At 39.6% G+C, this 12,029-nt stretch overlaps 1 protein-coding gene across 2 annotated transcripts in view; it reads right to left on the reverse strand.

The window, feature by feature from the left end:
- The window catches only part of LOC144638086 (cytoplasmic dynein 1 heavy chain 1-like), a 99,726-nt gene that overhangs the window by 16,316 nt on the left and 71,381 nt on the right, over window positions 1–12,029 (reverse strand). For both annotated transcript variants that reach the window (XM_078497213.1, XM_078497212.1), the window contains exons 62-76: window positions 10,521–10,610; window positions 10,082–10,207; window positions 9,522–9,660; window positions 6,802–6,902; window positions 6,397–6,581; window positions 6,129–6,198; window positions 5,596–5,742; window positions 4,189–4,339; window positions 3,973–4,060; window positions 3,236–3,401; window positions 2,490–2,624; window positions 2,117–2,211; window positions 972–1,071; window positions 248–322; window positions 73–148 (exon numbers count right to left, since the gene is read on the reverse strand). In XM_078497213.1, the coding sequence (XP_078353339.1) occupies window positions 73–148; window positions 248–322; window positions 972–1,071; window positions 2,117–2,211; window positions 2,490–2,624; window positions 3,236–3,401; window positions 3,973–4,060; window positions 4,189–4,339; window positions 5,596–5,742; window positions 6,129–6,198; window positions 6,397–6,581; window positions 6,802–6,902; window positions 9,522–9,660; window positions 10,082–10,207; window positions 10,521–10,610 (1,744 nt within the window). The remainder of the gene's footprint in view (window positions 1–72; window positions 149–247; window positions 323–971; window positions 1,072–2,116; window positions 2,212–2,489; window positions 2,625–3,235; window positions 3,402–3,972; window positions 4,061–4,188; window positions 4,340–5,595; window positions 5,743–6,128; window positions 6,199–6,396; window positions 6,582–6,801; window positions 6,903–9,521; window positions 9,661–10,081; window positions 10,208–10,520; window positions 10,611–12,029) is intronic.

Consider the following 12,029-nt stretch of genomic DNA (forward strand, 5'->3'; position numbering starts at 1 on the left):
AAATAAAATTATTACAGAGAGTGGATTATTTTCGGTTTGACTGTAAATTAAGCTATGCCTAAATCTACTTACACAGAGAGAGTTCCGAGTCCCAACAAGAAGGCACGCTACGTTCTGGCTTTCCAGATTCAAGCCATTCAAAGAAATCCTAATTAAAAAAATCATATACAGAACTTATGTAGGTAAATAATATAACAACAGTAAAGACAAAAATGACGATAACTCGTACGAATCCGTGTCTTCTTACCTTGCGGTTGAACTTCATGTATGCCTGGAGTTCTTTAAAAGCAGGCAGCTTGGACAAACGAACCACGGCTGTGGCCTGTAAAAACAGTGAAACGGCAAACACGTTTCACACAAGTTCATCTCACTGAGGCTTAGTTAGTTCAAATGCTTAGAGCAGTTTTCAATTGAGTGCCGTAAAACCAAAACCAAAGTAATTACTCTGGCCAATCACAAAGGACACAGACAATCCAGTGAACCAATCAAAACTCGAAGCAAATACTGTAGCTGGCACGAAGCGCGGGAAAACGTGCGCGAGCGAGTCACGATTGGTTTTGGTTTTACTTCTGATTGGCTGAGAAAGTGGCGCGAGATTTTTAAGCCAATCACTAAGCGTAGTAATGCAAAACCAAAGCAAACGCAATTTACTTTCGACACTCAAGTGAAAACCGCTCTAAACGCACTCCTCTTAGTAATTATGTTTGCTCTGTTTTCCTTTGCGATCTGCATGCCAAATGCGATCAAAAGCGGTTTTTAGAGGAATTTCAAAACCGATTTAAGATTTGCTTTAGTACTACGATGATTTAGTTTTTATAATGGTTCAAAACGTTGTGGACAATTATATACGTCTTTTACTACAACTTACGATAAGGTGTTTTATCAATTGCTGTTTCTAGCATTGCTTGAATCAAAACTGTTCTTAACCCTTTTTTCTTTTCTTTTCTTTTTACTTAGTTTGTCTTAGGTACCTGTTCAGGTGAAAGTCCATCAATTCTTGGTGGTTTTCCTGACAGGACAGTTTCTCCTCCTCGCAAATACATCTCAAACTCATCCTCATACTCGGTCTCTCTGTAAAACAAACAATCATTTCACCAAATGATTTCTTAACACAATTTAACCTTTCAGTTCTAATGTGAGATAAAAAATCCCCTTAGCAGACTTTTTCAGAGTCCCCTATCTTTCCTTGAAGTCGTAGAGATCGATCGTTGAGTTCGACGGGCCGCCATCTTGGTTCCTAAACGCGAGCGAAAACTGGGGAGAGTGCAAAATGCCTGTTGATAGGGGACGGGGGCGAAAAAAGAGGGATTACCATACACCGATTCTAAACCGCGATCAAACGTCTCAGGCAGCTTTTTTTCTATTTCGGGGAATTTTGTTCATTATGAAGTGTTTGTATGAGCAAGGATAGATAAAATAGCTCCTGAGTGTAAACATATTCCCATTTCCTCAGGTAAACCAGTGTTTTTACTTTTTAAATGTTCCGCCGCATCAGAACCAAAGTGATTTGACAAATGGCGCCGACAAGTCCGCATATCGCTATTTTCAAACACGTAGAACTTTTTTAGTAAAGCTCCAAAAAACTTAGTAAATCGTCAGGATACCGGTAATATATTGAACTTTGAACTGTGAAAATTAAAACCTTATCTTTGAAGTACTTTTCTTGTTTTTTGCATATTTCTGATGTTTGACCGCGGTCAACACTGATTCTATTGTTAGTTCTAAAAATTTGGTGGTACATCAAGACATTATCCCCTAGTTAAAAACAAGACTGCATTTGGCCTAGTGGCCCATCAGGCTGGAGCTTATCCCATTTCTGCAGCATGAAGCAACTAAGAGTATTTCCACTCCCTGTAGTATGGGATGCTAGTCCATCGCAGGGTTACCCCCCAGCAGTAAATTTACCAGTACCCATTTATACACCTGGGTGAACAGAGGCACTATGAGAGTAAAGTGTCTTGCCCAACACAGTGACCCTGGCCAGGGCTGGAGCCCAGAAAACTCAACCTGGAGTCCAAAGCACTAAGCATTAGGCCACCGCGCCTCCCATATCAATTAACTGAGGGTCTTTTTTTTCTCGCCACCGGCTGCTACTGTAAGGAGTAAGACTACTAACCCAGTCAGTCCACGGAGATAAATTCGGCAAAGTAGCATGGCAAACGTGATCCTGTCATCGTGCATCATGCCACGTGCGACTCTGTTGTAGACGATCTGAGGAAAAACAACATTAAAATCAATCAATGATGTGGCAACATGTAACGCAATCTCTCTAAAGACAAGCTTTGACAAATTCAAACAAATCATAGAGTTGCGTGACATTACAACAACGTGTAACGCAATCTCTAAAGACCAGCCGTCACAACTCCAACAAATCATAGAGTTGCGTGACATAAAAGACAACGTGGAAGGAAGGGAAGCCTTAAAACAGTAAATGAGTATTTCTGGGCTGAACATGCAACACGATAATTTGTGATATCACTTTTATTTACCTGGAATAAGTCGCCTGACAAAACCTTCAGCCTTTGTTGTGGATCTTTCATGCCTTTCAGTTTGGGATTTTCGTACAACACGCACTGGAAGATATCCAGGAAAAACTGCAGAGAGAACTGGTAAAGGAAGTGCACCTGGAGAAACGAAAAAAAAAAAAAATACTGTAAGAGAGGCGGAAAGTGGAGGGAAGTGACATAATTTATTTTCTCAATTAAAAACCGGGTACCGAATAGACGCCGGAACTCTACGGTGGAGCTGAAAATAGGCCCCTTGGGTATTTATTTGACGTATAATAAGCTGTAGGTATGCATAGCCAGAAACATGTTTGTCAAAAATAATGAATAAAAATATTTCCTCATGAAAGCCAGGCTAGAATAAACTGCAGGAGTCAAATGAACGCCGGGTCTACCAGGCTAAGTTTGAAATAAACGCCGGGGGCGTTAAATCGAGAAAATACGGTACACACAGAATGCCTTCAGTGTTCACTTTTAGAATACAACAAGGTTTGACTCTGGAACAATATGGGTGCTGTACAGGCCGGTCTAAGAGGAAAAATCAGATTGTGAACGACTTCTCCTCGGCGTGCATTTATTTGTGTGCGTTTTCTCACTCACGCTCCAAAATTACTCTAGCACACAAGCAACGCAGACAATCAATAATCAAATTTGATGAACTTGCAACAAAGGTCAATCTCTCTCTACTCGCTTTCATCACAGCGCTTTATGCTGTTTGGTGCCTGACTCACCAAGTTCAGTCCCTCCATAGTAAAGTAGATACTGCTACAGTAGTGTGACAAAGCGCTGTACTGATCAGACACAGCCTCAACCTCTGCCATCACAACATCCGTCTCTTCCACTTTACGAGTGATCTCTGCTGCTTCTTGCTTGAGCTTTTCCAGAGTTGCTATGATTCTAAAGCAGGAAAAATAATCACGATAATATCTTAAAAATTAAACTTCTTCTGATGGGATGCTTTTTCCTGCTTTTTCAAGCAGTATTCAGAGGTAACCAATACACAGTATAAGAACTTACACACCGAAAGTCCTATTTCTAAAACTGGTAGCTACTTTGTAATACCCTGCAAGATATAGATTCCCTTCTATGTATAAATGACAAAATAGGTAAATACTACGCTGAAGTAAAAAAACTGTTCCCGACGTTTCGGCAATGCTGCCTTCTTCAAGGGGGCAAAACTATTTCCCTTCTCTTTGTAAAGAAAATAGAAAAAAGATCGTCCGTATTTATAACAATGGAGGTATAAAAAAATGGTAGTTTTGGATAACTCAAAATGGACTTTACATTCCCACCTTTCAAAACGAAATGGTAATTCAAATTGCTTGTTCAAAAGGTACTCTTTTATCCCGCGAACGAACGCATATAGGAGTTGGCTGAAATGGTACACCTTTGTGCATTTTATCTAGACGATCGCTGTGAGTAAACGTAGCGCAGGGAACAGTGGAAATCCAACAAAAAGGTTACTCACCGATCGTCATCAAGGATTCTTCCTTTAGCATCATTCAAGGCTTGCAGCAAAGACTTCTCAAGATGGCGAAGGCGAAGATGAAATTCACCTAGTAATAACAATAGAACAATTTTAATCAGCATGCGTGACATTCAGCTCGTCTCTAATCCCCCTAGTCGGTTCGTAACTCATCAAGAAAACAGTACAAATACCAAAGAGTGAACAAATGTGGGGTACCTTGAAGTTTGAGTAGATCAGACCTCTTTTTGTCCACATCAGGTCTCTCAGCTTTCAGCACTTGATTCAAACACTGACTCTGTAGACTGCTGCGAGTCACTGTGAAGTTCACAAACGTGACTCGACTGCACAGGTCTGGCGCAAACTCCACCTACAGTTGAACAAAAGGATCATAAATCAGCTTAAAAGAACGAAACAATAATGATAGGATCCTGTTTAATTGAAAACCCAGGAAAAGCAAGTGTCATTGCTCGCACATCTTTAAAGGCCTGGCAAAACAAGGAAACATGTTTGCAGAAACACCCGTAGCACGTGCATGTTTCCCAGTTTTGCCACACGGGAAACATTGTTTTCAGCGTCAATTTTATTTCCAAGAAGCAAAATTTTCTTCTTTACACGACAGAAACATTTTGTGTTTCCGCGCGGCATGAAGTAATTTTTAACAGCCGAGTGTTTCAAACTTGATAAAACACGAACTGCGAATTGATTGAACGGCTTAAAAATCTTCTGATGTAGATCAACTCATTCTTGCACTAATATTTAGATTTGGGGTTATTTTGGCCTTGAAAATTGGACGTAAAGTTTAGCCGTGTCTTAATCAGATATAAAGACACTCATTAAACATTCATTTCTTTTGTATTTTCTTTATGAATTATTAATGAGTTTTTTTAAAGCATTACAAAACGAGGAAACAATTATGGAAACATGTTTCCAGCATGTTTCTGGAAACATGTTTCCTCGTTTTGCCGGGCCTTAAAGCGCACAAACAGTTTCCAATTCTTGTTGTCCAATCAAACGTTAGTACGAGCACATGCGATTTGCGACGTTAACATGGCGCCAAAGCCATACGTCACGTTGCTTAGTAACAGTTCAGCTAAGACTGCGGGCTCATTTAATTCTCTTGGAGACAAACAAGACGGTTTTGCTTCCCTCGGAGAGAAGAGTCAGTTATGCAACCCTGTGGTACATTTTTTCGTGGGTGGGTGGGAGGCTTAACCTTGTAGTGGACTTTGTGTCCTATTGTTTCACCACCTAGTACAATTACCTATCCAATGTTGTTGTACTAGAGCGGTTTTCACTTGAGTGTCGAAAGTAAATTGCGTTTGCTTTGGTTTTGCATTACTACGCTTAGTGATTGGCTTAAAAATCTCGCGCCACTTTCTCAGCCAATCAGGAGTAAAACCAAAACCAATCGTGACTAGCTCGCGCACATTTTCCCGCGCTTCGGGCAGCTACATGTATTTGCTTCGAGTTTTGATTGGTTCACTGGATTGTCTGTGTCCTTTGTGATTGGTCAGAGCAATTACTTTGGTTTTGGTTTTACGACACTCAATTGAAAACTGCTCTAAATCTGTAAATAAATTTAATGTAGCTCTACTTTTTGCAGAAACAAGGTATGCAGCTTACCGTAGGATCCCTTGTGGAGAGGAAGATGGTAAATGATGGTGACAAATCGATATCCTGGTCTCCTATCGTGATAAGAACACGACCGCCAGTGCGACGCAACTCGCGGTTCAACACGGGGTTAAGGATTGGGTCGTAACTTTCAACATCCTGTTCAGAAATAAACATGAAATTAAAACAACAAGTCGATGAGCCTTTAACAGGAAAACCAAATCAAATTCATTTGGCTTGAAACACTGCGAGATTCTCCTCTGGGAACAAAAATAAATTGTCAGAGAAATTTGTCCTTTATTGCGAAAGAAATAAATGTTTACACAGTATAAGTTGCTGTTTTGTGCATCTGAAATCCTGCTTGAAGGAGCCTATAATATTTGCCACTTTTGGCTACAAAGTGGTGATACTGGTTTCATGCATATGAGAAAATTTTTGCTGGAATCGATCACCAACTACAGAACACATCGTGCAAGAAGAAAAAAAGGCACCTTAGTTGAACAACAGTCTTATTGAAGCATATTTTACTCATCTATTTCGCCTACCTGAACAAGGAGAGGGTTGCCAAACCTCAGAGCGCTTTCTAGATTCTTACGGAAGGCATCATCAAGGAAACTAGAACGGAGAAAAAAGTTAAGCATTAAAACTTACAAAATGTTTTTAAAGTGTTCGACGTGGTTATGAAGCAACTTAAGAACTAAAAAAAGCCTTCTAAGGGCATCGGAACTAACAATGATTTCCACAAACTGGTGCACAGCCTATCGACTGAGCTTAAGACTTTGGAAGCAAGTACATAAAGGGCAATATTTTTACCTTGTTTTGTTGATCTTCTTCGCCTTGTACTCATTCAACAAGAACTCAGTAGCTTGTCCAGATGGGTCAATAATCAATGGGTAGCGGTTAAACCTCTTCAGCATAATGGCGTTCTCTGTGCACAGATCATCTGCTGGCAAGGAGTTGGCCTGCCATTCGAGTCGTTCATCAGCAGTGGACAAATACTGAAAACCAAAAGAAACGAATAAAGTTAACATTTAAGGACAGAAATCATCCAAAAATTAGTACTTCCCCATTACAAAAGGATACTATTTGGGTCATATTTTTTTTTCTTAATACAAGCCCAATACAGCGAATATTGATTTTTGATCCTATATCGCTCCAGTAGATCCAGAATCGTATTAATTCAAGAGGGAATCTTGCTATACCCTAAGTGTGTCTCACCTCTACTCTTGCAATATCAGGCCTGAACTGAATGTTTGCTTGTTGTAAATGAGAAGCCCAGGAAGTGAAAAGATTCTGACGAAGCTGCTGATCAAAGTAACCTGAAAGGAAACATATCATTTCATTCATCAATCTTTTATAACACAGTTAACTTCAAAGCAATACTTATCCCATGCAATGGTGTAGCAGCTCTCGCAAGCTTGGTTTTTCTACTGGTCCTCTTGTGTAGCAGTTCCTTTTGTTTTGGGGCTAGGGGCATTGTTCCTGTTGTTTGTTCTATTGTTCTCTCCAAGGGTAGCAAGGCATTCATGTAAGACCTTGTGGCAGCTGCTACTCAACCCATTCCATAATCCCTAACGTTTCTTACGATTAAGTGCAAGATAAGTCAATTTAAAGTGGCTCAACTGGATTTTCTAGGGGTAACACCGCTCAAGTTTGAGAATTCACTACGTCGGCATTAACAATGCTATCGAAAAACAATCACCACAGTTGTATTAGATAAAGATGAAATTTTTCAATGATCAGTGTTATGTTGACATCGGAGTTGCCATAGCGACGAAATGACGTCATTGCGTGTTTCACTTTCGCTCGTATTTCTCGGGACAGGGAGATTTTTTCGGAAATCGCTCAAAGGAGCTTGAACCACACATAGCTGCCTCGATGTTGGCAAAGTTTGAACAAATTCTGTGAGAGCGTTTTTGAAATATTAGAGGATGAAGTTTTGGGGGCTATAAATACAGTCAAAAACATACTAACGAGAAAATGGGGAATTATCTAAAGAAAATGACGAACCTGTGGATTGCAGTTTCATCGTATAGTAGTTTGATTCCATTTAAAATCGTTTGTAAAATAGTGGTGGGGATTGCTATGGTCGATTGCGAGAAAAAATAATTTGCTGAGCGTGCGTTCCGGTGCTTTTGTTGCCATTTTTGTTTAAAATTTGGTCTATGCCTACAAAAGTGCCAATAAATTAAAAACCGCTCGATGAATTTTTTTTAAAAATTGACAAACTCGAGGTTTGTCATCAATTGATATAGCTTGCAAGTTTCAAGCTCATTGAAAACATTTAAGGCAATAAGATTGGGCCTCCAATGTGCTGATTTTTTCTCGCAGATTTCGTGTTTACAAGCGAGTGTCCTCATTATTCACGGGTATTGTTTTCAAGTGTCATATCTGCGTGCACGACTTCAGCAAAAATTTATTTGCATTAAACAGGACGCTCGATTGCTTTACGAAAATTTTTCCGAAGCATGCTAATCTGCCTTGGGATGAGAATAGCAATGACAACATCTTCAGAATGGACAAAGAGGCCCTTGAAACGACTGTATTACAGCTTAATAGCCCGACAAATGCTGTTACAATTTTTTAAGCAATATAAGCATGTTTCGGAAAATTGTTCGGAAAGCAGTCGAGCGCCCTATTCAATGCAAATGAATTTTTTCGCTAAAGTAGTGCACGTGGATATGAAACTTGAAAACAATACCCGTGAATAATGAGGACACTCGCTTGTAAACACGAAATCTGCGAGAAAAAATCAGCACGTTGGAGGCCCAATTTTATTGTCTTAAATGTTTTTAATGAGCTTGAGACTTGCAAGCTATATCAACTGATGACAAACCTCGAGTTTGTCAAATTTTAAAAAAAATTCATCGAGCGGTTTTTAATTTATTAGCACTTTTGTAGGCATACGCCAAATTTTAAACAAAAATGGCAACAAGAGCAGCGGAACGCACGCTCAGCAAATTCTTTTTTCTCGCAATCGACCATAGCAATCCCCACCACTATTTTACACACGATTTTAAATGGAATCAAACTACTATACGATGAAACTGCAATCCAAACGCGCGTCGTTTTCTTTAGATATTACCCCATTTTCTCGCTAGTATGTTTTTGACTGTATTTATGGCCCCCAAAACTTCATCCTCAAATATTTCGAAAACGCTCTCACAGAATTTGTTCAAACTTTGCCAACATCGAGGCAGCTATGTGTGGTTCAAGCTCCTTTGAGCGATTTCCGAAAAAATCTCCCTGTCCCGAGGAATACGAGCGAAAGTAAAACACGCAATGACGTCATTTCGTCGCTATGGCAACTCCGATGTCAATAAAACACTGGTCATAACAAAATTTCATCTTTATCTAATACAACTGTGGTGATCGTTATTCGATAGCATTGTTTATGGCGACGTAGTTAATTCTCAAACTTGAGCGGTGTTACCCCTAGAAAATCCAGTTGAGCCACCTTAAGGAGACTGAATTCTGATCAAACATGGCAGATATACCGTATTTACTCGAATAAGCACCGCGGCGCTTATTAAATTTTTCATGCCTCCAGTGCGGCGCTTATTCGGGGGCGGCGCTTATTCGAGTAAATACGGTACATACCGTATTGTCTCGATTAAACATCCCCAGCGTTTATTTCAAACTTAGCCTGGTGGACCCGGAGTTTATTTGACTCCTGTAGTTTGTTCGAACCGGGTGTCCATTAAGCAAAGGTTTTAATTCATTATTTTTGACAGACATACATCTTATTTATATACCTTCAGCTTATTATGCCTCAAACAAATACCTGAGGGGCCTACTTTCAACTCCACCTTAGAGACCTGGCGTTTTATTGAGAAAAGACGTTATGAACATTTGAGTTGTCACGCAATCCCCATGACGAAAGATTTCGTGATAAGCCAGAGAACGTTTGCTGCATACTATGTTTTAATGTTTCTCACCTGCATAGGCCAGGAATGCTGATGACAGCAGCACATCTCCCACAATTGTTCCCATCTGTGTCTGGAAGGCGTTACTTCCTGTCTCCCATCTCTGCCTCTCAACTGACAGACTTCGCAACAGGGCAGTGCTACGGCTCACCTAAAAAATTAAACATAACTACTTGATCAATGTTATCACTTACTTCTTAGGTCAGTAAGATACTGCTAGTTGACCTGCACCATTTTAAAAGCTGCATTTAACAACGTACTGGTAAATCAAGGAGGTCATGTACTTTAATCCCATTGTAGCCTTGGCTTTTTCCAGGCAAAAAGAGCAGCTGCTTAAATTGTAGTGCGAAGTTCATTTCCTTTTTATATGGCTGTTTTTCATCAAGACGCAAGACGATCTTGAAGTGTGCTGCTGCCAAATCCTGGTGCTGTTTGCTACTTGGAATCCTTGAAAGGTCAGGTCAAAACGGTTTTTTTCCTGAGATTATCACATCTTTCTTCACTCACGACCTGACTTCTCGAATGAGGTTCCTCTCTGAAAGTAAAACTTTTAAAAGTATCAGAAGTCTTACCTTGGCTTCCACAGCAGCAAGGTCGGCCTTGATGGCCTGGGCCTGACTGATCAGTGCTGCGTATTCCTCCTTGTAGCGAGCAATGCTCTTCTCTAGTTCAGCAATAACATGGGTAATTTCGTCCCCCTAAAATGGAAAGCAAACCAGAGAGTCAAAAGGCAAGCTGTTATAACACTATGTACTGTTTCTTCCATCGGGTAACAAGTAAATTTCTGCGTTTTCACAGCTAAATACCATCTCCAAAGATCTAATTCACAAAATCTTCCCTCTGAATCTTTCCCGCCCACCAAATTCTCTCCTTTTGATTGCCGAGCATGAGTTTACATAGCAGTGCACTTCATAACATCGAAAGGGCAAACAGGGGTCTTCCAACAGACGCTAGCTAAATTTTATGATCAAAAAAATTTGTTTATATCGCTGTAAAGCATCCATTTCTTACCTTGATTCTGCTGGCCTGAGCTTCAATCTCCAAGCTCTTCAGCTCATTCCTCAGAGGGTCAACCTTTGTAAGCATGTCGGCGTAACTTATCTGTAACATTAGAAATGACATCAATAAGTATTCCTGCATGTGTATCCATATGCATCAGAGTGCTAGCTTACAGGGCTCAAAATAATTTTTGGATACTGACCGGTCATGTTGACCGGCCAAATCATTTTTTGCTCGGTCATGTCTCGTTTTTGACCGGTCAAAATATTGAGTTTTAATTTGAAGCAATAGCCTATTCTGCCAAAAATTTCGCCTCATAAACTAAAACACTCGTTGTTAAAGAGTATAAGCTTAAATGTTTGATCGCTAAAAGTGTCATTTTATTATGTTCACTTTTTGAATTTCTATTTCTTCTGCGTTCTACTCTACATAAAACAAAATGCTCAGTAGCCGTAATGTTATGTTACTCTGCATAGTTTTTGAACCTTTATACTTTTATTTTTATGACATTTGTTTCGAACAGTTAAGCGTAGCAAAGCCCTTTCTGATAACGTAATAAATTACAGAAGGTTTTAATCTGCACCAGTTTAAAAAATGTAAGGTTTTTATTGACGCCGGTATATTTGTTCAAACTAGTAAAAACAAATATTTTGCAAGCTGCAGGATTCGCCTGGATATTCGCACCGCAATCTTGTTTACTTGAAAATTATCGAGTTCAGATCGCCATGACTTCCGAGCAGCATGTTTTGTTTCTCCTTAACTAGTAATTTTGCGTACCTTATTGTTACTTATTTTCGCGGGTACTTAATTTCGCGAAAATGGAACAGGAATATTTCGCGAGACTTAATTTTCGCGATTTGGCCAAAAATACGTAATTAGCATAAAAAATACAATAGAAATCGTTTAGAATTAATTTTCGCGGGTCTTTAATTTCGCGATTTTTTGAAAATCGCGAAAATTAAGTCCCGCGAAAATAAGTAACAATAAGGAAGTTCAGTCGGGCCGAAGTTGGGAACTTTGTATCGAAGTTTGCAATTTGATTCGCAAATTTGCAACGTAATTCGCAACGAGCTTCGCAAAGCGGGCGACCAAAGTAAACTGACTTAACATTCAAAGCGTTTAATGATTTTATTATTTTCTGATGATCTTGCTGGTAAAAAACACGCTACGAACTCGTACTTTCTAAAGGTGCATATAGTTTTTTTAAATCCACTAACGAGCGCTATTTTTCTCGGCCCGCCTGCGTACGTAATTGCGTGTTAATAGCAGACGTTGATTGATGCGATGTTCATTGTTGCCTGTTTGGCGTATTTACAGACGTGGATGTTTCCTGTTTTTTTTTTTAAGCAAACCGCTAACAAATCCGCAGAGCGTAACCGTCTCATCTGTCTGTCCGTCTCATCTGAATTGAGTTATAAGCTGCTTATAACTCAATTCACAACTCCAAGCTTTTTACATGTTGTTTAGTTACCCAATATACCTTTTACAAGATTTTCCTTTTAAATATTTCACTATTTCTCG

The sequence above is a fragment of the Oculina patagonica genome, chromosome 14, assembly GCF_052425735.1.
Source record: "Oculina patagonica isolate OP01 chromosome 14, crgOcupat, whole genome shotgun sequence".
NCBI classification, from domain to species: Eukaryota; Metazoa; Cnidaria; class Anthozoa; order Scleractinia; family Oculinidae; genus Oculina; species Oculina patagonica.